This window comes from Rhinolophus hipposideros (genome assembly GCF_964194185.1).
Source record: "Rhinolophus hipposideros genome assembly, chromosome: 22".
Classification (NCBI taxonomy): domain Eukaryota; kingdom Metazoa; phylum Chordata; class Mammalia; order Chiroptera; family Rhinolophidae; genus Rhinolophus; species Rhinolophus hipposideros.
Window position 1 is genome coordinate 23,127,805 of NC_138068.1, and position 26,316 is coordinate 23,154,120.

The following is a 26,316-nucleotide window of genomic DNA, read 5'->3' on the forward strand; positions in this document are numbered from 1 at the left end:
CACACTGCTGATCAGCCGCTGATCAGGGGTTCAAGCCCAGGTCTGTCCTGGCTCCAGAACAGGCCATTTTTTCCTTTATTTCAGGCTGCCACCCAGACACATATCCGAGCGTTTACACACCAATATAGCCTTTCCAGGCGGAAATTCCTGCCCATTCTCAGGAATTTTTTCGCTTTCCCATTCCCGAGATATAAACTGTTTTCTGTTCTCCTCGATGAATGGATGAATTGTTCCCACAAAGTGACAGCCGATACAACCAGCCACCTGGGTTCAAGGAGCCGATTTTCCCGATTTTCCCGATTTCCCGACCAACCTTTCTCGGGATTCCGGAACGGAAAAGCGAAAAAAATATCCAAGAACGGGAGGGAATTCCCGCTGGGAATCTCTACACCAATATATGCCCGTAGGCATACACACTCCGTATGTTGACCCAAACGAGGGGATGTGGCTTCAGGATCACTAAGCGCCAGACTAGTGGAAACAGCCTAAGATTCAAACATTTTCCTTGGTGTATTGAGAGGCCAAATACGAGCGCAGGATGTCACCTTAGCCCAGCCTTGCTGAAGCCGGGGGCCAAGGAAGCTTTAAAAGGCAGGAAGAGAGAAATGGAACGGAAGGGGCGGGAACGCTGGGAGAGCTTTTCGGGGTGCAGAGATGGGGGGTGACAGCCCATGGGCATATCTGGGAGGAGCGGGGAGCCTAGAACAGAGGAAGCAGAGGGAGTTGAGACTGTTCTCAGAAGCATAGCCCCTGCCAGGCCCCGCACCTGGCCTCCTCTTACCTCCGCTGAATCACCTCCTAAAATGGAACACTCGCTGCCCACCAAGGCAGCCTAGGAGGCTCTGACCTTGAGAAGTTCCTCTTCCTGATATCTGCCTTTGTGGCTGTAAAATAGGAAAAGATTCATAGGAAAGGTCAGAACTAGAAAAACATATAAAAACTGCATGAAGACACAGTCGCTTTTCTGAATCAGATTGGGGAAGATCAAAACCATGGGTAACGCGCTCTGCTGTGAAGTTGTGGCATTCATATGCTCTGCTAGCAGGAGGTAGATTGGCACAATATGAACGGAGGACCATCCAGAAACTTCCATCGAAAGTGCAAATGCACAGACTTTTGACTTAGTAATTCTGTTTCTAGGAAATGAGCTCAAGGTTTCTCTCTACTTCCCATGTATAAACACTGCAGCATTGTTTGTTACAGCAAAAGACTGGAAATAATGAAATGTTCATGGACAAGGGATAATTTCAATAAACCAGTACATCCTTACAATGGAGTACTACAAAGCTGTAAAAAAAAAAAAAAAATCAGGAAGGTCTTTCTGAGCTGATGTGGAATAATTCCCAGAACAAATTATTAAATAGGAAGGGGGGAGAATCTGAAGGACTGCACATATCCTCCCCTCTGTGTGTGAAAAGGGGAAAATAAAGTCATAATTTATGTCTTAAAGAAAACACAAGAAAATTGGTTGCCCCCAGAAAAATGAATGGGGGTTGAAGACAGGTTTGGGAGGGAGATTTTTCAAGTTCCATCCCTGTACCTTTTGAATTTTGAGCCAAAATATAAACAAAAAAAATAGTTTAAAAATCTGTCCTCTTAAAAGTACTATATTCCTACATAATCCCTGTCCCCAGCTAAATTCTGTCCCCCTGGACAGAACATCCTGGAAGAGAAAAAACCTGTCTACCAACACTGAGGCCCAGGTAGGATTCCTGGCTCCATTGCTAACCTATTGTGTGGCGTCAGGCAAGACGCTTCCCTTCAATGGTTAGTACTAGATGACACCCAGACAATGCCCTTAGCTCTGGTATTCTGTGTCCTACTGCTAGACCAAGCACCTGGAGGGCAGACGCTGTGTGTTCTTGCTCTTTTATTCATTCAATTCACTTACATTGAGTATCTACTATATGTCAGATTCTTGGTTCTCCATTTCTTTCTTTTTTTAATTTATTGGGCTGACAATTGTTAGTGAAATTGCATAGATTTCAGGTGTACAATTCTGTATTACATCATCTATAAATCCCACTGAGTGTTCACCACCCAGAGTCAGTTCTCCTTCCCTCACCATACATTTGATCCCCCTTACCCTCATCTCCCACCCCCCACCCCCGGTTCTCCATTTCTTGTTCTCCACCCCGACCCCAGTACCTAGCATGGGAATTGGTAAGGTGTAGGAGTTCAGGGCAGATTTCTTAGCTTAGAGATGGGGATTAGATATTCAGGTAGATGAATGGTGAATGGTGGATAGACAGGTGGATGGTGGCTGAATGAATTAATGGATAAATGGTAGATGGATAGCTCTTAAGCTAACAGCCTTCGTTTGATGGTACCACCCTCCCCACAGCTACCACCCATTTATTTTGCTTCCCTTTGCAGCAAAGGTCTTTGCAAAATTGTCTGTACTCACTATCTTTAATTCCTCTTCTCTCTTAAATCCATTTCAATCACAATTCTACCTGCTCACCCAACCCCAGGGAAACTGCTCTTGTGAAAGTCACTGAGCGTCTAAGTCCAATGCCCAGTTCTCAGTCCTCCTCTTTGGGACTGGACAACAGCTTTGACACTGTTGACCACTTCTTGCTTCTTACTCCGCCTTCCCTCTTCACTTGGCATCCAGGCCGCCACACTCTCCTGGCTTTCCTACCTCATGGCCACTCCTTTGCTTCTCCCAGCCCTTCCTGTGGGAATGGCGCAGGACTCAGTCCCTGGTGCTGGCATCAGTCTCATGCCCACGACTTCAGTTCCATACCTTCAGCCCAGACCTCTCCCCTGAGCTCCAGCACACACCACACCTGCCTACCCAGTGTCTCCCCTCGCACATCTAAAAGTCACCTCACACTCAGCACCGCCAACGCTGAACCTCTGGTCTTCCCCCAAACGCTTTGCTCATCTCATTTGATGGCAGCTTCCTGCTTGGAGTTGTTCAGGCCAAGACACCTTGGAGGCACCCTTGACACTTCCCTTTCTCGCACACTCCACATCTGAAACATCAGCAGTCCTGTTATTTCCACACTCTAACTGTACCCAGAATCCAGTCCTATCTCACCACCTGCACAACCACTGCCCTGCTCTGAGCCACGGGAATTTCTCAACAGAATTATTGCAACACCTTCTCCCTTCTCCCCAGGGTCCTTTCAAAGCCTCCAAAGCTCCCGATGGCGAGGATCCCCCTTACTTCTTTGTCCTCATCTACCACCACCCCCCTCACTTGCTCCACTCCAGCCACACTGACCCGCTTGGCCAGCACACCAGTCAAGTGTCCCCTTGGCCTTTGCATAGTCCATTCCCCCTGCCTGAACATGTTGCCCTCCAGAGACTCTCACGGTATCCACCAAAACACCCTACTTGCTAAGGCCTCTGCCTGATTCCCCTGTCCCCCTCCCAGCCTCTTTACTCACCCTTCCACTTTTTTTTACTTTTCCCTCTAACACCTATCACTCTCTAACATGTTCTATAATTTAAATATTTATTATGTTATTTCCTGCATATTGTCTTTGTACTGGGGTGTAAGCATTGTTTTTGTCTGTTATTTTCACTGCAGTATCCTCAGCCTTTAGAACTGTGCCTAGCAAGTAGCAGGTACCCTATAACTATTTGTTGAACGAATGAATGAAATATAAATGGTTTGACTGATGCTGGAAAGATATATAGGTGGTGGATGGATGATGGTTGAGTGGAGGGTCGATAAAGAGTGGGGAGATGGTAGGAGAAAATTGAATGGGTAGAAGGTGGGAAATAGGTTTTGGGTGAGTGGTAAATGGATGAATGAGGGGTGAATTAATAGGTGGAGGGATTTTATCCATTCAAGTACTATTTACTGAGCACTTACACACTGCCCGAAACTATATGAGAAGCTGGAGGTATAATGGTGAGCCAAACCGGCAGGCACCTGCCCTAAGGGAGCTTACAGTTTAGTAACGGAGACAGACATATACATGTATAATATATGTAATTATTATATGTTAGCATATAATAATCACATATAATTAAATATATATATAATTCTAGATTATAATATGTACTTTGAAGGGAAAGAACAGGATGTTCTGGAAGAGAGCATGGATGAATGACGGAAAATGGGTAATAGGTGGGTCGATGCAGGTGGATAGGACTTGGGCTGGGCTGCTTTAGCTTCATGGTCCTGGCTGGCCACAGGCAGCACCATTTGCCGACCTGTGGCCTCCCCACATCCCACCTGCAGCTCTAACCTCAGAGAGACTGTCCTCTCTTCTCTCTGCCCTGACTCAGCACTGCCTGGTCCACCCCCACTGGGCCTGCCTGACTCCACATCCAGCCCTCATCTTGCTAAGTCACAGTGTTGGGCTGGTTAGAAGACAGCTCCTTGGGGCCCCCAGTTCCACCTAGCCCCTTAGCCATCATCAATCTGGGTGAGGGGAAAACGACCAGAAGGGAGACTAGCAGGCGCTAAGCTCTTGATGCCTGTGCCTAAGCACAGCTCTCCTGACTCTTCAGAGAGTATTTCTGACCAGGCCGGAGGCCAGGGTTTACCTGGGGGCTGGGGTCAAGAGTAATGGATAGAGCTAAATGTGTCTGCAGGATTGTAATTCAGTCAGAAGCTGGAATTTTTAGGTCAGGCATCAGCATGGGAAAAAGTGGGTGCCCAGTCAGTGCTCCGTTTGGGGCCAAGGTCAGGATTTAGCCATGGGAAGGGGCAGTTATCAGGCCTCGATCAGGCTATGTCCAGGTTTCAGGTCAGAGTTCAGCTGGAGTCCAAAGTCAGGGGATAGGGCTCACTCTACGACCAGAGTCAAGGGTCAGGGCTCAGTCAGTGTCCAGTGTCCAGTCTTCATTCTCCAGGGAAGGACTGAGTGGGTGGCTTGGCTCTGGACTCCTCAAGGACACATTCCAGCCTAAAGTTCCAACCCCAGGCAGATGAGCAACACTTGCCCCCAAAGCTCCCCTTCCTCCCCTGCCCCTCCCCCAGGCCACACTCTGAGGGCCAGGCCTGGGTTAGTGTCCCCAAGACCTAACAGTCCTCACTCTGGCACCCCAGGAGAGCAGCATGGGAGTGGGGGGATGGGGCAGGGCTCTGTGCCTGACCCAGGAGGGCGCCTTGCACAAGTCTTCTGATGTAACTGGCTGCTGGTTGAACACCTCAGCACCCCCCTCCTAGTTGCCACCCCACCCTCAAGCTTTTCTCAGAAAAGAAAGGGCTGGGAAGTGGCCTGGGTTGAACACACACAAGTCCTTTCCTTCTCTGGCCCCAGTGGCTTCAGAACTTGCAGGAGGCAGGAAGGAAGGCACGCAGAGATCAGATGACAGCAATTCAGCGCTAATTCCAATATTAGGAAGAATGCATCTGGGGCCCCCTCCTGCTCCCAGCTGGAAGGTAGAGGATACAATCAGGAACCCTGGAAATTCAGAGAGCCCCACCCCTGACACACATAGCAATAACCATGTGGCTGAGGCCAGAGGGCCTGGCGGCTGCCCAACCATCACAAGCAAGTTCAGAACCAGAAACCAGCTTTCCTTCCATGATCTATTTTCCTCTCACCACAGGTTGGGGAGAGGACCCCTCCCTCACCCTTGAGGAGGGCATGGGACCTCCCCAGGAACTTAATCTCATGGAGACTCCTGAAATAGTGGACTGACATGGGCTTTGGAACCACGCTGACCTGGGTTCACACCCCACTGGCTTACTGTGTGATCCTGGGCAGGTTACTTTTCCTCTCTGACCCCTGGTTTTCTCACTTGTAAAAAGGGCATAAATTCAGCTCACTGGGGTGTGGTCAGGACTACCTAAGAAAGCAGATGAAGGACACAGCCCAGACCTGCCACAAGGGGGATCCCCTTCACCCTGAGCTCTCAAGCAGGTGTGTGTTTGGGGGCCTGGGGGAGAGGTGGCAGCCTGGGCTCCAAGGAAATATTAACCACTTAGCGTCAAGTGCTTACCTCGTGCCAGGAACTCTTGTAAACACTTTACCTGTATTAACTCATTTAACCTCCATTTAACCCAACAACAGCTCCCAATAACAATAAGCAGGTCAATAACCCTATCAAGAGGAGACTATTATCCATTTTATAGATGAGTGTCGTGCGGGGGACCCTGCTCGCTGCGCCATTTGTCATGCAGGGTCTCAGCTCCCACTCCCCACCCAAGAACGCAGGACACGGTAAGGCCAAAAAGGAACACCCATGGAGCCATAAGTAGGGGAGTCAAACCAATATATTCTCTCTGGCGGCTGGGCTGGAGACACAGGAAGCAGGATCTACATAATCTGCCTAACAGCAGTCCGCGCTTGCCAGCCACCATCTTCTTGCTAGCCCCCATTCCCTCTCTGCTAGCATAGCCACAGCAGTTATATTAGTGGCCAATGGCTTACGGGTTACAGCTGACGGCCAGCTAGCCACAGCTGATGGCCATCTGATCACAGTTAATGGCCATTTACTACCCGAGCCAGCACCTTTCTATGTGAGGCCGAGAGCCTGGAAACTGCTTTTTGGGGGCTTTGTCCCCACAATGAGGGCTCTGGGTCTCAGAGTAGCTAAGTGACTTGCTCGGTGTCATACAACTAGTACAAGCCAAGGAGGCGGCATAAAGCAGTGGACAAAGACCACCCAGACTTTGAGCCAGACCAACCGCTTCTAATCCCACTTCCCCCTCATTCCTTAGGCCAGTGATGTCATCTCTCTGAGCCCCAGTTTCCTCAGCTGTCTCTAGGGATAAAAACAGCAATTTGATGGGGAGGATGGAGGACGCAGTGAAATGACGTAGGGAAGCAGCTGCACGGGGCCATGCTCCATCCATGGGCACAAGAATCACATTCTTTGTGAAGAAAACCCAGGCTCACAGGGCAGAGCACATCACCCCGCCAGGGCTGTGGCTGCCACTGGGCCACAGCTGGGCTGGTGCTGCCCAGGCACTGGCCTGCCTACTCTCCTGGGGCCCAGCCTGAGCCAGATTCAGATGACAAAGGATTTCTGCAAAGCCCCTGGGAGACCCCAGAGAAGGGGGGGGGTGCCCAGACTCCTATTAAGGGCCCCCCAAGAGGAGCACAGGCTGGAGCTGCAACTCTTGAATCACCCACTGTCTTTCCCAAATCAATTGGCCCAAATCCATCTACTCAACTATATTACTAGTTCCGTAATATTTTTCTTTCTATTAGCTCATAAAAAAAAAAAAAAAAAACCTTAGGCAAATTTATTTTAAATGGAAATTTTAAATTTAAATCACTCACCTCAAATGTAAAGTCACTACCATTTGCCATAAAAGGGAAGTAACATTAAATGCCAGGAAAGCAAAAACACTATTCTTGAATTCTAGTTAGAGCCTGTTTCTTGCTGAAGGCTCTGAGCTGAGCCCTGCTCTCTCTTCGTTAACAAGTGAAGTGTTAAAGACACAGAAGCTGTTAAATGAGATTTTCTTCCCCAGTAATTGGAGGAACAGGAAGAAAACGAAAAAAGAAATACATGTATCATGATATGATTCAATGTTATGTAATAAGAGTCTGGAGACCTAAAACTATCTGGCATCTACCACTGCTGTACATATCATATTTTGGAAAACACGGAACTAATCCAAATCTCTCTTCCTATTTGACAGATAAGAAAACTAAGGCTCCAAAAGAGGAGGTGACTTGCCCACGATCTCACAAAGTCTGTGGCTTCAGCCAGACTAGAATCTAACCGGAAATCTTTCCAAGGCATTGTTTCGCTTTCGTGGGGAGAACATCTAGAGATGAAAGTTTTAAGGGCACCAATCGTAGAATTTCAAGCATGTAGCAATCACTAGTGACACCTGGGTAGAATGGCAGGAGGCAGGGGTAGCTCCTGTCGTGGCTCCCATTATAGCAGTCCACAGACTCCCACCTCCTCTCCTTTGTTGGGGCACAGCCCTCTGACTTCCTCCCGTCAGCCCTGAGAGCCAGAGACTGGGCTCATCAGAACTACAGCAAATAGTAATGCAGCCTGCTTGGCTCAGACACCTGGGTAGAGGATGTTCTGAGCCTGGAGAGAAGGGAATTCATAAAAATAACTCTCTTTCCAGGAAAGTGCACATTTTTGCATTTAATTTTGGGGGTCTCGTAACCATTTATTTTCTCACTTTTAAAAAATGCTTATATAGCATTTGTATTCCAAGCACCTCACAAATATCATCATTTAATCCTCATGACAAACCAATGAAATAGGTACTATTATTATCCCCATTTTGCAGATAAGGAAACTGAGACACAGAGAGCTTAAATAACTTACCCAAAATTTCACCTTGGAATCGGTAAGATTTGAACCCAGGAAATGTGGTTTGACTATGACACTACGCTGCCTCAATGCATTTAACCCTTAAGACTGCAATGCAAGAAAAGTATGATTAATCCCATTTTATAATGCAGACAATAGATGCAGAAACTGAGGCTCAAGGCTATTTGGCATCTACGTTGTAGACTGGACAGACTCTTCACTTCTTTGCTGTACTCCCTGGACCATGTGTCAGGAATTCTTGCTCTAGGGTTGTGCTATTCAATATGGCGACATGTGTGGCTACTGAGCATTTATTTATTTAAGATTTTATTGGGGAAGGGGAACAGGACTTTATTGGGGAACAGTGTGTGCTTCCAGGATTTTTTCCAAGTCAAGTTGTTTTCCTTTCAGTCGTAGTTGTGGGGGGCGCAGCTCAGCTCCAGGTCCAATTGCCGTTATTAGTTGCAGCGGGTGCAACCCACCATCTCTTGCGGGAGTCGAACTGGCAACCTTGTGGTTGAGAGGATGGGCTCCAACCAACTGAGCCATCCGGGAGCTCAGCAGCAGCTCAGCTCAAGGTGCCATGTTCAATCTTAGTTGCAGGGGGCAGAGCCCACCATCCCTTGTGGGACTTGAGGAGTCCAACAACCTTGTGGTTGAGAGCCCACTGGCCCATGTGGGAATCGAACCGGCAGCCTTCGGAGTTAGGAGCACGGAGCTCCAACCACCTGGGCCACAGGGCCGGCTCACTACTGAGCATTTAAAATGTGGTTACTGTGACCAAGGAACTGAATTTTTCATTTTATTGAATTTTAATTTTAAAACAGGTCAGGTAACATATTTTTTCCATTAAATACAGCTTAATTTTTTTAGTAGGACTACATTTTACTTTAACCATTGACAATTTAGCTTCCATGCTGATTTGTGTCCAAATTAGGTGTAATATATACACACCAGATTTTGAAGACATTAGTATGAAAATATTTTAGATGAACTCCTTCATAATTTTTATTATCTGTTGAAATGATAATATGCTAGATACATTGGATTAAATAGAATATATTATCAAAATTGATTCCACCTGTTTCTTTTTCTTCTTCTTTAGTGCATGACTAGAAAATTTGAAACTCCATATATGGCTCACGTTATATTCTATTGGAAAGTGCTGGTCTAGAGAATTGGAATGTGACACCCCCAGCTGTGACAAGGGCCTCAAACTTGGGGCCGAGGCCCAGGGTGTGGTTCCAGAGAACATACCTGCAAGTGCGGGTGGAGGCTGCTGGTTTGCAAAGATTGAGAATGTCCCTGGCCAGTGTGGGCACTGGGGTCAGCGGCCCCAAGTTCAAATCCAAGTCTACCTCATACAATGAGCTGGGTGGTCTTGGGTAAGTCCCTCACCTTGACTCATCTATAGACTGTAGGTGACAGTGCCCATCTCACCGTTCCTTAAGTGCCTCAGAACCTCTGTGCTTACTTTTTCCTGTTTCCCCCTCACATCTTTGCACTAGTCACCCCTATTCTTCCGTAAGATCCTACTTTAAACATCACCTTTCTGATGAGCCTTACTGAAAACAGCCACCACTCAGTCATCTCTGATAGAGAACAAATCTACCCTATTTTATTCAAGAAAATAAATGACTTATAATCTATTTTAAGTGATCTTGGTTTATTGATTTTATTTTATGGATAATGGCCTGTCTCCCCATTGATTTATACAATCCATGAGGACAGCAATGGGTCAGTCTTGTCTCCGATGAGTTGTGACAGGCATGGGTCTGACACCCGAAACAAAGTTAGGAATGTGTGAGCCATCCCAGCGCAGTGCCAGCTTCATAATGGTGCTCAGAAGACAACCATCCCTACCTTTCTTTACCCCTTACAGCTATGGGAACTTCTGACCTGAGTCTAGATGTCCTGGTGTAGAAAATGAGTTCATTTATCCCTCCCAGGCAGAGGAGTCTCCAGGGTTAAATGAAATCCCAGAATCCCCTAGTGTGCCCTGAAGGCTCTGAGACACTAGTGAGCTGGTCCCTATGGTTCTGGAACTAGGGAAACAAAGGTGACTCCAACCGTCTCCCATACAACCTCTGCCTGAGAAGTTATTTTTTTGACATCATTTTTTTTAACATTTGTTTTTATTAGTTTCAGTTGCACAAAACAATGTAATAGTTAGACATTTATCATTTATATCCCTTACACAGGTGACAACCTCCCATCCCCCATCCACTACCCCTCTGATATCGCACATAGCCATTACATTTCCACTGTCACTATTCCTAATGCTGTACTCCTCTTCTTGTAACCATATATGTATATAAAATTGTAGTTGACATTCATCATTGTTCAGCTTCAGCTTCAGGTGTACAGTGCAGTGATCAGGCATCTACGTCATCCCTGAGGTGATCTCCCTAATGAGACAGCGTCCATCGAAATGCCCATCGGTAGACGACTGGATTAAGAAACTGTGGTACATTTATACAATGGAGTATTACGCAGCCATAAAGAAGAAGGAAATCTTACCATTTGCAACAACATGGATGGACCTAGAGAACATCATGTTAAGTGAAATAAGTCAGACAGAGAAATACAAATACCACATGATCTCACTTATATGTGGAATCTAAAGAAAAGAATAAATGAATGAACTAATCAGAAACAGTCTCAGAGACATAGAGGAAAAACTGAGGGTTGACATCATATTTTTCCAGACATCAAGACCTAGACAGGATTTCCACTGAAAGGTGTAGGTCCCCAGGGCTGCACAGGGGTGCTTTACCAAACAGCAAGTGCCACGAGGGCCTGCCAGGCCTGGGATTCAAGTCCCGAGATAGGAACCTTCCCCTCTCTGAACCTCCATTTTGTATACTCTTTTTATTGAGCACCTACGATGTGCCACACACCTGACTAACTTCTTTTATCCAAACAACAACTCTATGAAGTGAATGCTGTGCTATTATAAGCCCATTTTATAGTGGAGGACACTGAAGCAGGGTTTTAGGTAGCATTCCTGAGGTGGCACAGTGGCCTGGGCAGAGGTGGGGTGCACTCTTAGGCTGTTTTCTAGGGTGCCTGCTCTTAACCACTACTAATGGCTGCACTGCCTTTATCAAATGAATGCTGTGAAGCTCACCTTACCTCAGGCCTCCCCAGGGCACCACACTGGCTCTTTTGAGCCAGGAATCAGCTCCTCTACGTCTGTGGTTTTTGTAAAGCTCCTGGGCTGCTTTCCCGTAGCTGGGCCTCAGGCAGTTCCTTAGTAGAATGGGGAGACTAGAACTTCCTGCCTGCCAAAGCTTCTCTAAAGGTTTAAAAAGCAATGGTGGAAAGGTAGCCAGGAGGCTGTAATGGTTTGCTTTTTTCTCTCTCCTCAGCACCATCCTGAGAAGCAAGGACGTTTTTCCCATTTCACAGATGGGGAAACCAAGGCTCCGAAGAGCAAAATGCTTTTTCCAAGATGATAGGGAGAGTCAGTGGCTGGTGTCTACACTCAATCTTCGGGAATGGGGTGGAGACCAGCCACCCTTAGAGGGCGGGAGAGGCGCGGGGTGCCCCGGCCCCGCCCGGGAACCTAACAGGAGGGACGGGGCGGAGCCGTGGGGGCGGGGCGGAGCGCAGGGGATGGTGCAATCCCCGGCCGGAGCGCATCAGGCGGCTGCTGATTAGCTCAGCTTGACATCCCCCGGGCCAGAACTGTAGCCTGGCGCCAGGCGTCCAGGAGACACTCGCCGCGGAAGCCGCGGAGGCTCCGCACGCGTGGGGCTGCGCGGGGTGGAGGCCAGAGCTCCGCCAGCTCCCAAGCGCAGCAGCAGCGGAGCAGGCCCCAGTCCAGCAGGGGCGCCCAGGCGACTCTGAACTTAGGGGTCACAGGACAGCGCCGCACCTGGCAAGGTACCCGGCTGGGAGCCGGGGGCGGGAAGGTTGGAGGGGCGACCGGCGGAGAGTGGCCGGCGAGCTTCGGGATGGCTCCGCGCTGCCGCGGGTTACACACCCCTTGTCACAAACCTGGCCGTCCGGGGGCGATCTGCGCCGAATGTTCCTGCCGGGTCTCAGCTGACGCAGCCCCTCAGGCCTTGGGGTCGCCCAAGTGAGGCCGACTCCCGCTAGGGCGAGGGTGCACACCCCGGGGGTGTTAGCTGCGTCCCGGGGGCGGAGGGAGCCGAGGACGGGGGTGTCCGCGTGTGGGCCCCGAGAGAGGTGTGCGGTTGTCCGTGTTGTGGGTGAGTGTGGGTCAGGGGAGTCGTGTGGTTTGGGGGGGGAGGACTGCGTGTGAGGGCCTGCATTGGAGGCCTGGAGCACTGTATGTGCAGTCTCGGTCACTGTGGGGGGTGTCCGCGGGAGTCCGCGGGAGCCTGTGGGTCTGGGTGGGGATGTGTTTCGGGACTCTGTTTCCGCGGAGCGGGAGAGTAGCGGGGAGGGCAGAGCACCTGGTGGCAGGTGTTGGCTGTGTGCGGGGTACCGGCGGGTGGGGCAGGGGTTCCCTGGAGGCGGAGGACCCGCGCAGGTCCAAGTGCGAGCACGGAGGCTGCGGGCGGATGCGGGACCCTGCTGCGCGCCGGGCCGCAGGTGTGTACCTACCGGTCTGCACGTTGCACGGTGCGCACGTGTGTTTCGATTCACAGACTGCGAGTGTTGTACGTGCTGACTTGGGGAGGGGAGGCGAGGGCCCCGCCCCGCCCCTGCCCCCTGCCCTGGGGCCCAGCCTCCCTCTCTTCGTCTCACCCCCTCCTGATTCCCCACCCCACCGCGGTTTCCGCTGAACCTTCTGCCCGGGACCCCCGCTGCAGCCTCTTGGGCTCCCGAGGGCGGAGCCTGGCTGCGGGAGGCCGGGCACGGCTGCCGACTGCCTTCGGCCCAGCGGATGTGTGTGTGTTGGGCGGGGGCGGGGCGGGGGCGTGTCAGACTGTGCGTGTGACCCTGCTGCTATCAGTCCTGCTGTCGTGAGTGTGATGGTTAGGAGAGCTGTGTGTGTGTGTGTGTGCACGCGTGCCCGTGGAGGGAGAGGTAAGTGTGTATTACTTGATGTGTGTGCCTCTCTCTACCCTGGACGTGTGTCTCTGCTGGCTGGCTTGGACAAAGTGTGTTTTTGAGGGCTGTGTGTACACCTGTCTCCCCTGTTGTGTGAGTGTGTATTTAGTAGGACCTGCCGTTTTTCCCATGGGGTTGTCAGGGACCAGCAAGAGGTAGATGTTAGGGGCTGCCTCCATCCTACAGTGGAGACCTGCAGTGTGGCCTGCAAAGTCTCACGTTCATCTATAGATTCAGATACCCCTGTTCAATGGTATGGGCTATCCCAGGCCCCACCAGGCTCTGAGCTACAGACAGGGCCAAAGCAGCCTGGAGTGCTGTACAACCACCAAAAGCCACTCCAGGGAGTCTCTGCTTCACAGGGCACAAAGCATCTACACAGCCAGGGATCATCTTGCTTGACTCAGAACAGCCAGTGAGGTCATCCTAGCCTCTTCCCTGGGGAGATTTCTGAGGCTCCCAATGGTAGCACTTGAGTATCTTCAGATAATAATAATAATAATAATAATAATAGTAATAATAATAATAATAGTAATAGTAATAATAATGAAACAGCAGTAGTGACCATTTCCTGACTCCTATCTTGTAACAAGGCCATGCTACTTTATTTCTGTTTTAATTTCTTCACCACAAAAATCCTATGGGCTTTACTAGACATATGAAAAAATGCTCAAAGTCACTAATCATCAGATAAATGTAAATTAAAACCACAATGAGATACCACCTCACACCTGTCAGAATGGCTATCATCAATAAAACAACAAAAACAGGTGTCGACAAGGATGTGGAGAAAAGGGAACCCTCATGCACTGTTGGTGAGATTGCAACTTGGTGCAGCCACTATGGAAAATAGTATGGAGGTTCCTCAAAAAAATTAAAAACAGAACTACCTTATAACCCAGCAATTCAGCTACTGGGTATCTATCTGAAGAAACCCAAAACACTACTTCAAAAAGATACATGCATCCCTATGTTCTTTGTAGCACTATTTACAATAACCAAGATATGGAGGCAGCCTAAGTGCCCATCTATAGATGACTGGATAAAGAAGATGTGGTACATATATATAAAACTTGTACAATGGAGTATTACTTGGATATAAAAAATGAAATTTTACCATTTGTGATAACATGGATGGACCTAGAGGATATTATGCTAAGTGAAATAAGTCAGACTGAGAAGACAAACATATGATTTCATTTTTATGTGGAATTTAAAAAACAAAACAACAGACATACAAAATAGAAACCAACTCCTAGATACAGAGAACACACTGATGGTTGCCAGATGGGAGTGGGTTTGAGGGGCTGGGTTCCATGTATGGATGAAATGTAATTTATGTAACCAGACCCCTAATGATGGATGTTCAGTTGTTTCTCTCACATGGGCTGCAAGAATAACCTGGTACTGGTATATTATTACATCAGTATGTACAGAGCTTCCTGGTCCTTTTTCAGAACTGTATAGTATTCTACTGTGTGGCTGTACCATAATGTTTTAACCAGCCTCCTAATGCTGGACATTGAGAGTGTTTCTTGCCTTTTCTATTCAGACACAAGGTTCTGATAAACAGCTTTTCACATATCTAATTTTTTGGTGAGCATTATTTTTTTTAAAGATTTTATTGGGGAAGGGGAACAGGACTGTATTGGGGAACAGTGTGTACTTCCAGAACTTTTCCAAGTCAAGTTGTTATCCTTTCAATCTTAGTTGTGGAAAGCGCAGGTCAGCTCCAGGTCCAGTTGCCAACTGTTAGTTGCAGGGGGCGCAGCCCACCATCCCTTGCGGGAGTTGAACCGGCAACCTTGTGCTTGAGAGCTGGTGCTCCAACTAGCTGAGCCATCTGGGCACCCAGGAGCTGAGCAGCAGCTTGTTGACTTCATTCTAGTTGCGGAGGGCAGCTCACTGGCCCACGTGGGAATCGAATCGGCAGCCCCATTGTCCAGAGCTCGCGCTCTAACCAACTGAGCCACCCGTTTGCCCCTGGTGAGCATTTAAATTGAAGGATAAATTCCTAGAAGTGGGACACCCAGTCAAGGGTGTGTACAGTTGTCAGTTTAATGCACACTGCCAAATCACCCCTGGTAAAGGCTGTGCCAATGTACCCTCCCACCAGTAGGGGTAGAGAGGGGCCACAAACAGCCTCGCTTTAGCACCTTTCTCCCTTTCTTTCTAGATGCGAGCCACCCCTCTGGCAGCTCCTATGGGTGCCCCTTCCAGGAAAAAGTTGAAGTTGAATGATGACCTAGAAACCGAGTGTCCCACCCGGAAACAAGCTGGAAGTGAATCCCAGCCCAGGCTTCCGCCCTGCCCACTGCCCCTGAGCCCACCCCCTGCTCCAGGCCATGCCCCTGCTGTGACCACTGCCTCCCGCCTTGGACCCTATGTCCTCCTGGAGCCTGAGGAGGGCGGCCGGGCCTACCGGGCCCTGCACTGCCCCACAGGCACCGAGTATACCTGCAAGGTACGTGCCCCGGGGGCTGTTCTCCCCCAGCATCACAGGGTTCCTGGAAAGGGCCTGGGCTCCAGACAATGCCCAGGGCTGAAGGGTCCTTATATTCATTTAGTCCTGTGTTTATTGGGGAAACAGCCAATGAGCCCCCAACTCTCTGTCAAGCCCTGGGCTGGGCTGAGACCCGAGAGGTCAACCAGATGGTCCCAGCCAGGGGAATTTACAGCTTAGTCCCCCATCGTGTGATGCATGTTGCAGGGATGGAGTTTAGGGGCTATGCAAGCACAGAGAAGACTCTAATGTGTTCAAAGGGGTGTCAGAAAAGGCTGAGTAGAAGTTAGCCAGGGAGAAGTGGGAGCGGGGAGGTCCAGATAAGGAAAAGCTGTGCAGAGGCCTAGAGGAGTACAGGACTTCACTATGACCGAGTGGAGGAGGTGTGCAGTCAGCCAGGGGCCAGAGATGAGAGCTGGCAGCCACTGGATGTGAAAGCATTAGGAAGGAGCTCTCACTAGGCTGTGGGGAGCCATGGAAGAGATTGGCTCAAGAGAAGGATGAGATATGGCCAGCATGAGAACTCCTGGGAGCCCCGGAGGTCACTGGGCCTACCCTGTGGTCCATGTTTTCACATGGCCCCAATTATTTAGAAACATTTAGGGGAGTGTACTTGGATGTGCTTGTCCCCGCACCAGCATGAACTGTGGGGGCTGACCTGACATTTCCACACTGCCTAGGGTTTTCTGGTCCATGTGTCGAGAGATCAACCTCCTGTCTTTGTAGATTATCACCTTATTCATGAATTCAACAAACATCAGCAAGCAACTGCACATGCCATGTACCACACTGTGGTTCAAATATAGACAAAGTTCTGCTCTCATCAAGCTGATTCCTAGTCCCCCTAGTGGGGAACGTGGACAATAAACAAGTGAATAAAATATATGCAGGTGATCGTACATGCTATGGAGGGAAAGCTAGGTGCTGGGAGAGAGGGGCGTGGGGAGGGTAGGAGGGGATTTTAGCTGGGAAGGTTGAGGAAGACCTCTCCGAGGAGGTGGCATTTGAACAATGACTTGCATGAATTGAGGGAGCCAGACCTGTGAGCATCTAGGGAAGAGCATCCAGGCAGCAGGAAAGACACAGAGGCAGGGATACGCTTGCCCTAACTTTAAAAAAAGTCTCTGTTTTTGGATTATTTCCTCTATGGCCCCCAACTTTGTTTTTGAAGACATACATGTGCCTACATTTTTTCCCAATGAATTAAATATGTATATGCTTTATTTATTTATTCTTGTTGTCTGTGTGACATAGCTAAAATGATATGCAAAAAGTTTAAAGTCAGGTGAACCGAAGTGAGTATACCAGTGTGGCTGCTGATTAGCTGTGTGGCTTCCAACAAGTCACCTTTCTTCTTTGAACATTTTTTCAGGGCCATCGCGAGGCTTCCATAAAGGCCCTAGCCCATTTCCTGACAACCTCAGCCACTCTCACCACATGCCCCTTTAGCTCCCCTACCCCATTCCAGCCATGCTGATTTTTCTAGAGCTGATCAAGCTCTTTTTTGCTTCAGGGCCTTTGCACTATCTGTGCCCCCCACGTGGAAAGCTTATTCCATGGGCATTTCTGAATCATTCAAGCTACTTCCCCAGAGTCCCTTCTGAACCACACGTTCTAAACTAGGTGCCCTCTTCCAAAATATTCTGTACACCAGCACCCTTCTTGGTTCCTTTGTCAGAATTGTAAATACTTCGTTTTTTGGCACATTAACTGTCCGCTGTATTGGACTGTGGGTACCAGGAGAGCAGGGACCATAGCTGTCAGGCAAGTTAGATCCCCAGTGGCTGGGCACAGGTAGGAATGAATGAAAGGGTGGGCGGGTAGTAAATTCTAGAGAATGGTAGCGAAGATGACCGATGATGCTGATGATGGGCTTAAAGGTATTTCTGCATCATCTGCTCTTCTGGATCTCCCCTGCTTTGGGGTTTATTTTTGTTTGGGTTACCTGTTATTTTTCAATTATCTGAAATTTAAGGCCATACAAGGTAGCACTTACGAGCACTTGCAGGCTGTGTGGCCTTTCAGCTTTGTCAGCGTGGAGTGGCTTGCGGCTGAAGCGCCTGGCATACTGCCTCATAGCATCCGGTACTGTCTAAAGGGTTGGCTGTGACTGTTTCCAAGGTCATCTCAGGCTCCACGCGGTCCCCACCTGTGCTCACGCCATGCTCCCCCCACAGGTGTACCCCATCTGCGAGGCCCTGGCTGTGCTGGAGCCCTACTCCCGGCTGCCCCCCCACAGGCACGTGGCACGGCCTGCGGAGGTCCTGGAGGGCACACACAACCTCTACACCTTCTTCCCGCGGCCCCATGGGGACATGCACAGCTTGGTGCGCCGCCGTCACCGCCTCCCTGAGCCCGAGGCCATGGTGCTATTCCGCCAGATGGCCGCCGCAGTGGCGCACTGTCACCAACATGGTCTGGTCCTGCGAGATCTCAAGCTGCGTCGCTTTGTCTTCACCAACTGCGAGAGGTGAGTGTGGCCAGAGAGAACCCACCCACAGACACACCCAAGAGGGGGGCCACAGTGGGGAAACGGAAGCTCAGAAAGGCAGAGAAACCTTCATCAAACTGGAGGAGCCCGCGCTAGCGCCGCTGCCTGGTTCTCGGGGAAAAGTTGACTGGGTCCTGTTGGAAGCCCCTAGGGGTGGAGCATTGTCCTGTGGTCATAGCATAGCTGCACTGTCCGACTTGGAACTGGACGAATAAAAGGTAGACACTGTTATTGTCCCTCTATGGCAGGTGAGGAAACAGAGGCCCAGAGAGGTCAGTAGTGCCTAAGAGCCCACAGCTAAATAAATGGTAGAGCTGGGATTTGAACGCAGATGTGACTCCAGAGCCAGGGTCCCAATACCCTCGGAGCTTGGGAGGTGGGAGTCCTGGCTAGGACTAGGCTCACTGGCTAGGCTTACTTGCTGACTCTGGGTGACCCCGTGTTTCTGAACCTCAGTTTCCCTATTGGTAGGGGAAAGGGATGGATTGTCAAGACATTTCTCGGATTTCAAGGCTACAGACAATAGCCAAAATGGGTCCTGAATTCCCCACACAGGAACGTTTCCTGTGAAACTGGAGACCGGTGATTTTTGGAGTGGGGGACAGAAAGGGACCCAGCATTCTGTCTGCTGCACAGACTTCTGGGAGGATGAAGGGTGTGCCTCAGAGTTCACCAAGCCATCAGATCCACCGAGAACATCGATTTCATTTCAAGATTTTTTTTGTAAGGGGAGGAAGGTGACCTCACTGAACTTTTTTAACTTTTTATTTTTAAATTCTTTTAGACTTTCAGAAAAGTTGCATAAAAGAGTTCCTTTATTTCCTTCACCCAGTTTCCCCTAAGATTAACATCTTAAATGACCATCGTACCATGACCAAAACCAAGACATTAACCTTGGTCTAGTACTGTTAACTAAACCACAGATTGCTTCCGATTTTACTAGTTTTCCACTATGTCCTTTTTCAGTCTGGGATCCCGTCCAGGTCCCCAGGCTACATCCAGGAGTCATCTCCTTAGACTCCTCCAGTCTGAGACGGGTCCTCAGTCTTTCCTTGTCTTTCTTGACCTTGATACGTTTGAAGAGTATTAGTCAGTTCTTTTGTAGAATGCCCCTCAATTTGGATTTGACTCATGTTTTTCTCACAGTTAGGCTGAGGTTATGCGTCGTGGGCAAGAATATCACAGAAGTGATAGGCCCGTCTTAGCACACGACGGGGATATGTATTACTGTGACGTTAAAACCTCAATCATTGTATAGGGTGCTGCCTGACAAGCATCTACACGGAAAAGTTCCCAATGTAATTAACCTTTGTAATTAATAAATACCTTAGGTCGTACCTTATATTAATAAGTACCTTGAAGCACTTTGAGGCTATGCCTGTAGTCCATTTCTCCTCAAACTTTCGCCCACAAATTTTAGCAGCCATACCTCTTCCCTGTAGTAGTTATTACTGTGATGTTTGCCTGAGGGTCATTTTCTATTTCTTTCCTTCTACGTTTTATACTAAAATGAACATGGCTTCAGTAAAAAGTGGAATGTAAAATTATAATGATTTTTAGGCTAATGCACAACTTCAAATCATTTTGAGATTAGGGTGGGTACAATACTCCCAGACCTCGCAGAAATAAGAAAGCGCTTCCCTCTCCTTGCAAGGCAATAATTTGAGAAGCACTGTTGGTAGCAAAGGGATTGTGGAGTCAGTCAGAGCTGGGTTCAAATCCTGATTCTACTTTTTACCTGCTCTTTGACATTGAGCAATGGCTTTACCTGCCTAAGCCTTCATTTCTGCATCTGTAAAATGGGCTGATAATGCACATATGCACACATATGTGTATACACACACATATACCTGTTCTATGATTCACTGAGTTGGTCAATGTTTGTGAAATGCTGGCAGACACCCAAGAAGTGGTGCTATAGGAATAAGATGAATAGCAGTGGGAATAGAATGGTCATTGTTAAAGTAATCTAGAGTGCTCCATGGGAGTTGTTTAAAGCAGAAGTTGCAAATGGCCAGCTACACACACGTTTTTGTTTTTTTGGGGGGGACCTGCATACATATTCATTTGTTTTCTATTGAAATTGGTTGCCAACATTTCAAAAACTGGGAACTTTTCATTAGAATATGATTTCTGGTTTTTCTTGGGGAAAAATGGGAATGTGAGCCCTCCTTGGGAACTACATGAATAGTTCATAGCGCTGGCTCTGGTGCGTGACAGCCACAACCCCAAGCCTTGTGGCTATAAAGTACTGTCTTCCTCACAGGTTGTATGAGGATAAAATGAGATACATCAGGTACCAAGCTTAGCTCAGTGGCCAGGTACACAGTGGACAATCCGTAAACTGTAATGTTGTTAGTGGTGCCTTTTTTAGGCAGGGTTTGTGCTAAGATGTTTGGTACAGTCTCCATTTCCTAGTTCTCTCTCTCTCTCTCTCTCTCTCTCTCTCTCTCTCTCTCTCTCTCTCTCTCTTTTTTACCTGCCTGGACCCTAAATTTGCATCTGCTTAACAAGAGACTAAATGCCTTCAGTCAACCTCAGCCCCCTCCCTGAAGGACTGTGGGAAATATGTTCCTCTCAGAGTCCTAGTTCAAATTTAATTGTTCTGTGACCTTGAGCAATGACTTTACCTCCCTGATCCTGGGCTTCCTTATCTGTAAAATAGGCTCAATCATCTAGCCCCACAAGTCTGGCTCATGTTTGCCAAATGCCAGGAGTCACTTGGGAAGTGGGTGTCATTCAGGGTGATAGCATGGAGTGGTGGGTTGGGTATCTGTCATGCAGGGTCTCTGGTCCCGTTCCCGCTCTCGGCGGGTGGACACAGAACATGGTGAGGCCAAAAAGGAACACCAATGGAGCCATAGATAGGGAGTCACACTACTATATTCTCGCTGGCGGCTGGGCTGGAGACACAGGAAGCAGGAGCCACACGATGCGCAATCTGCCATCCATTTCTCTGCCAACCAAAAACCAACCTGCCCGTGTAGCCATGGCAATTATATTAGTGGCTAATGGCTAACTGGTAACAGCTGATGGCCAACTAGTCACAGTTGACGGCCATCCACTACCCGAGCCAGCACCTTTCCACGTGAGGCCGAGAGCCTGGAAACTGCTCTCTGGGACTCTGTCCCCACAGTGTCCCATTAGGAGCTGACCCCTCTCTCTCTCCCCCTGCCACAGGACGAAGCTGGTGCTGGAGAACCTGGAGGACGCCTATGTGTTAACTGGGCTGGATGACTCCCTGTGGGATAAGCACGCGTGCCCTGCGTATGTGGGACCCGAGATCCTCAGCTCACAGGCATCCTACTCGGGCAAGGCCGCAGATGTCTGGAGCCTGGGTGTGGCACTCTTCACCATGCTGGCTGGCCATTACCCCTTCCAGGACTCAGAGCCTGCCCTGCTGTTTGGCAAGATCCGCCGTGGGGCCTTTGCCCTGCCTCAGGGCCTCTCAGCCCCTGCCCGCTGCCTGGTCCGCTGCCTCCTTCGTCGGGAGCCGGCTGAGCGGCTCACAGCCTCGGGCATCCTGCTGCACCCCTGGCTGCGAGAGAACTCAATCCCCTCAGCACCATCCCGATCCCACCTCTGGGAGGCTGACCAGGTGGTCCCTGAAGGGCCAGGACTGGAAGAGGCTGAGGAAAAGGAGTGGGGGAGGGAAGTGGGTCTATATGGCTAGGGCTACCCTCCCAGACTCAGCTGCAAACAGGGGGTTGAGTTTGGGGTGTCTCCAAGATCTCTCCTGCCTCTTTGAACCGAGACAAACCTTAAGTGCCTTCTAGTAGGCAAGTCCTTCTTTGGAGTGGCCTGTGTGCCTCACCCTGTTCTTGGTGCTGGGAACACAGTCGTAAACAAAAGAGACAAAACTCCTGCTCACAGCGCTGATAGTACTTTTCCACACCTACAGGCCAGTGTCTGTACTGGGCAGGGCACACTTAGTGAGTGCAGGTGTTGCTGTCCACTCGTGCTGGCACCCCAGCACCTCTGTCATGGGACAGTACCTTTGACAAACCACCCAGCTGCCTTTGTAGCTTGTACCTTTCAGAGAAAGGGAGGCATCCTGTGCCAAAGGCTCCAGGCCTCTCCCCTGTAACTTAAGACTCCAGAGCCCAGGCCGTGCCGGGAATTCTGCTCCAGAAGCTCTGTCCTCTTGGTCAGAGGCCTGAGCCAAGGATTTGGGCTAGAAAATCAAGAGAGCAAACTGTGAGGCAGGTCCTCACCTGACTCAAGGAGTCATTTGGAATGAGGGCCCAGGCCTGGCCACCTCAGCGGCCCTTGACCTAAGAACCAGAGTTGGGGGACAGGATTAGGCAGGGTTGGCCCCCTGGCCTCCTGGAAAGTCCTAAAGCCCAGTTCTGGGGACACTTGGGGTCCAGGACCCCACATAATCACTGTAGGTTTTGGATACCCTGAGTATATACTTATCAACCTTGTGCCTAATAAAGGGGTTATGAAATACTTTTATTTCTCCTGGACATTTTATCCTCTCGTGTCAGTTTTCCCTGCATCCGAAACCAATCCCATGGCGAAAGGCCAGAGGGTTGTGTTTCAGCCTCATCAGAGTAATTTGTGAGAACAGATTTCTTGCAGTCCAGCGGGCCTTCTGCACTCCCTCTTTTCCTTCTGGAGGCAATGGTGTCTCAGCTGGAGTACATTTTTGGCTGCAAGTAACTGAAACCCTGAGTCAAAGTGGCTTAAGAAAGAAGGAAATGTGTTTCCCACAAAGCAAGAAGTCAGCAGGTGGGGTGGGCTTCAGCTCTCAGAGCTGTTAGCAAGAACCAGGCTCCCCAAGCTCATTCTATCTCTGCTCTGTTGTCCCTGGGGTCACTTTAGAGGGCTCCATGACCTGAGAAAGAATAGGGGTGGCCTTGTAGTATTTGAGAACTCAGTGCTCTGGAGTCAGGCGGCTTGGTGTCTCTGGGCCTCAGCCTGTTCCCCTCTGTGTGCCTAAGTCCTGCCCATCCCTTGAGGCTGGACCTGAAGCCACTTCTGACACTGTCACAGTTGGCCTGCCCTCCCCTGCACCTCTGAAGTCGGCACAACAGGGGTTTTCAGCTGTGGTCCGGCAGTCCCCTGGGGGGGCTTGTTTAAAATGCAGATCTCACTAAGTCTGGACTCTGCCCAGACTTAGTGAGTCACAATGCCCCCTGAAGTTCTGACTTCCAACAAGCCTCCTGGTCATGTTGCTGGAAGCTAAGTTGGAGAACCCCCTGCACTGGGAGAAACGCTGACTCCTTGGGGACTCAGAACTCATTTCAGCTCACCTCTGTGCCTGTTTGACTGCAGCCCAGGTGTAAAATGGGTATAAATCCTACCTGCCTGTGAGGCTCAGATGGGCTCACAGGTGTGGGAGGGCTTTATCCAAGGTCAAACTCCGAGCCACCACCACGTTGTACCAGCTTCATGGGGAAAGACATGTAGTCCTCAACCCCTCATCCTTCTCCCCTTACCTGGCTTTGTGGTTCTTCCTAGCACTTAGCACCAACTGGCAGAACATTCTAGATTTGTCTGTTTGTATTAGTTTTGTAAGCCTAGGGACTATGTTTTGTTTATAACTGTCGCCCCAGCTCCTAGAACAGTGCTTGGCACACAGAGCCACCCAATCAATGTTTGTTGAATGACTGAATGAAAGTGGTTGCTATGCAGATCTTACGTGCCTAGAACAAAGGCAGGACACTTACGAGGGGCGGTTAATGTTTGCTGAGCACATACCACACGCCAAGCATGTTTTTAAGTGCTTTGGGTTTAAGACATGTGATGGCCAGCCTCCAAGATGGCCCTCAATGACCCTCGACACCTGATCTTCATGCCCTTGTGTAGTTCCTTTTCACCCTGAGCGAGGCTGACCCGTAGAACTAATACACTGTAAAAATGATGGAGTATGACTTTCAAGCCTAGGCCATACAATATACTGTGGCTTCTACCTTACTTCCCTGGATCATTTGCTCTGGGGCAAGCCAGCTGCCATGTGGCTAGGACACTCAAGTAGCGGAGAGGGGTGGAACACAGGAGTCCTGCAGATAACCAACACCAACCAGGCATATGAGTGGGCTTTCTTGAAAATGCATCCTCTAGCCCCATCAAGCCTTCAGATGACTGAAGTCCCAGCCAAAATCTTAACTACAACCTCATAAAAGACCTTGAGCCAAATGATGTAAGAAGCTGTCCCCGAATTCTTAACCCACAGAAACTGTTGTTTTAAGCCACTAAGTTTTGGGGTAATTTGCTATGTATCAATAACCAATAACTGATACAGGTCTTTACAGTAACCCGATGAGGAAGGGACCATCTGATCACCATTGTACAGAGAGGGAAACTGAGGCCCAGAGAAGGAGAATCTCTTGTCCAGGGTCACACAGATAGTGTGAACCCAATTTTGAATGACAACAGTCTACCCAGTGGGATGAAGGATGTCCAAAGTGAATGCCAGCTCTACCCTTGACAGGCCAAGGCTAAGACCAGAACTCCTGAACGAATCTATCTGTCCCCATTACCAATTTGTGCAGATGAGCTCAAAGCTGTAGGGAACATGCCATCGTAATCTGGCAGGGGCAGCAGGAGAGGACAAGACAACAAGAGTGAAAACCAGCGGAAACAGACACTCGGAGTTCAGATAGCAATATTGTCAGACAAAGATTGTAAAACAAAAATGTTTACTGGGCTCAAATAAATAACAAGCTTGAAACTATGGCCAAAGTATAGGAAATTATATCAAGTGATATACCTTGATATTTGAAAACCTAGCAGAACTTCTACAATAAAAAATACAATAACCGGGACTGGCCCAGCGGCTCAGGCGGTTGGAGCTCCATGCTCCTAACTCCGAAGGCTGCTGGTTAGATTCCCACATGGGCCAGTGGGCTCTCGACCACAAGGTTGCCAGTTCGACTCCCACAAGGGATGGTGGGGCTGCGACCCCTGCAACTAGCAACGGCAACTGAACCTGGAGCTGAGCTGTGCCCTCCACAACTAAGATTGAAAGGACAACAATTTGTCTTGGAAAGAAGTCCTGGAAGTACACACTGTTCCCTAATAAAATCCTGTTCCCCTTCCCCAATGAAATCTTTTAAAAAAATACAATAACCAAAATAAAAAAATCCAAAATAATAAATTCAAAATATGGGTTAAATGGCAGTTTAGATGTAGCTAAAAGGGGAAATTAGTGAGACAGAAATCAGATATCAATCACAGATTCAGGAGATTCCATAAATTTTCACACATAAATACCTCATAGTGAAAATGCAAAAAACCAAAGACAAAGATAAAATCTTAAAAGCACTCAGAGAGAAAAAAAAATAAGATTATTTTCAAAAAAAACAGCAGTACAACATGGATGAACCTCAAAAACATGCTAAGTGAAATAAGCCCTTCACAAAGGACCCTATATTGTAAGATTTAATTAATATAAGATGTCCAGACTAGCAAAATCTATAGAGACAAAAAGTAGATTTGTGCTGGGGCTTGAAGGGTAGAAGATGGGGAGTGTCTGATAATGGGTACATGGTTTTTTAGGAGTGATAAAAATGTTCTAAAATTAGATTGTGGTGAGGGTTGTACAACTCTATAAATGTACTAAAAACCATTAAATTGTACGGGTCAAATGAATGGGTCTATGGCATATAAATTATATCTCAATAAAGCTGTTTAAAACAAGAACTGACAGGGAATGATGACTCAAGAGCAACTGTGGAAACTGGAAGACAATAGAATTTTATCTTCAAGGTGCTGAAATGCCAGGTAGAATTCTATACCTAGTGAAAATATCTATCAAGAATGAAATCTAAATAAAGACTTTCAGAAAAAACCCAAGAAAGTTTGTCACCAGAAGATTCTTCCTATTGGGAAGTCTAAAACAGTGGTTCTCAAACTTGGCTTCTCATTACAGACCCCAGACAGCGTTAAAAATTCCTGTTGCCTAGGCCCACCCCCAATCGTTCTGAATCAACTGATCTGAGCCGTGGTGGCCTGGGCGTCAGGATTTTTAAAAGCTCCCCAGGTGATTCAAATGTACAGTCCAGGTTGAGAACCTCTGTCTTAAGGGATGTATTTCAGGCAAAAGGGAAGTGATCCCAGATGAAAGTCTGAGATTCATTCATTCACTTAA

The 26,316-nt window shown here is 48.7% G+C and overlaps 1 protein-coding gene across 1 annotated transcript; it reads left to right on the forward strand.

Moving 5' to 3' along the window:
- The first annotated feature begins 11,792 nt into the window (after positions 1 to 11,792).
- TRIB3 (tribbles pseudokinase 3) lies at positions 11,793 to 26,010 on the forward strand. Its single transcript, XM_081033703.1, has 4 exons — positions 11,793 to 12,087; positions 15,401 to 15,688; positions 17,905 to 18,197; positions 21,399 to 26,010. The coding sequence occupies exons 2-4, from the start codon at positions 15,401 to 15,403 to the stop codon at positions 21,889 to 21,891; spliced, it is 1,074 nt and encodes a 357-aa protein (XP_080889829.1). The 5' UTR covers positions 11,793 to 12,087; the 3' UTR covers positions 21,892 to 26,010.
- Positions 26,011 to 26,316: the final 306 nt, after the last annotated feature.

What these genes read in the sequence shown, in the direction of transcription:
- TRIB3 (XM_081033703.1), top strand. Translation starts at nt 15,401, where the DNA reads ATGCGAGCCACCCCTCTGGCAGCTCCTATGGGTGCCCCTTCCAGGAAA. An exon ending in GCACCGAGTATACCTGCAAG is followed by an intron (nt 15,689 to 17,904) that starts GTACGTGCCCCG and finishes CTCCCCCCACAG; the next exon opens with GTGTACCCCATCTGCGAGGC. An exon ending in GTCTTCACCAACTGCGAGAG is followed by an intron (nt 18,198 to 21,398) that starts GTGAGTGTGGCC and finishes CCCCTGCCACAG; the next exon opens with GACGAAGCTGGTGCTGGAGA.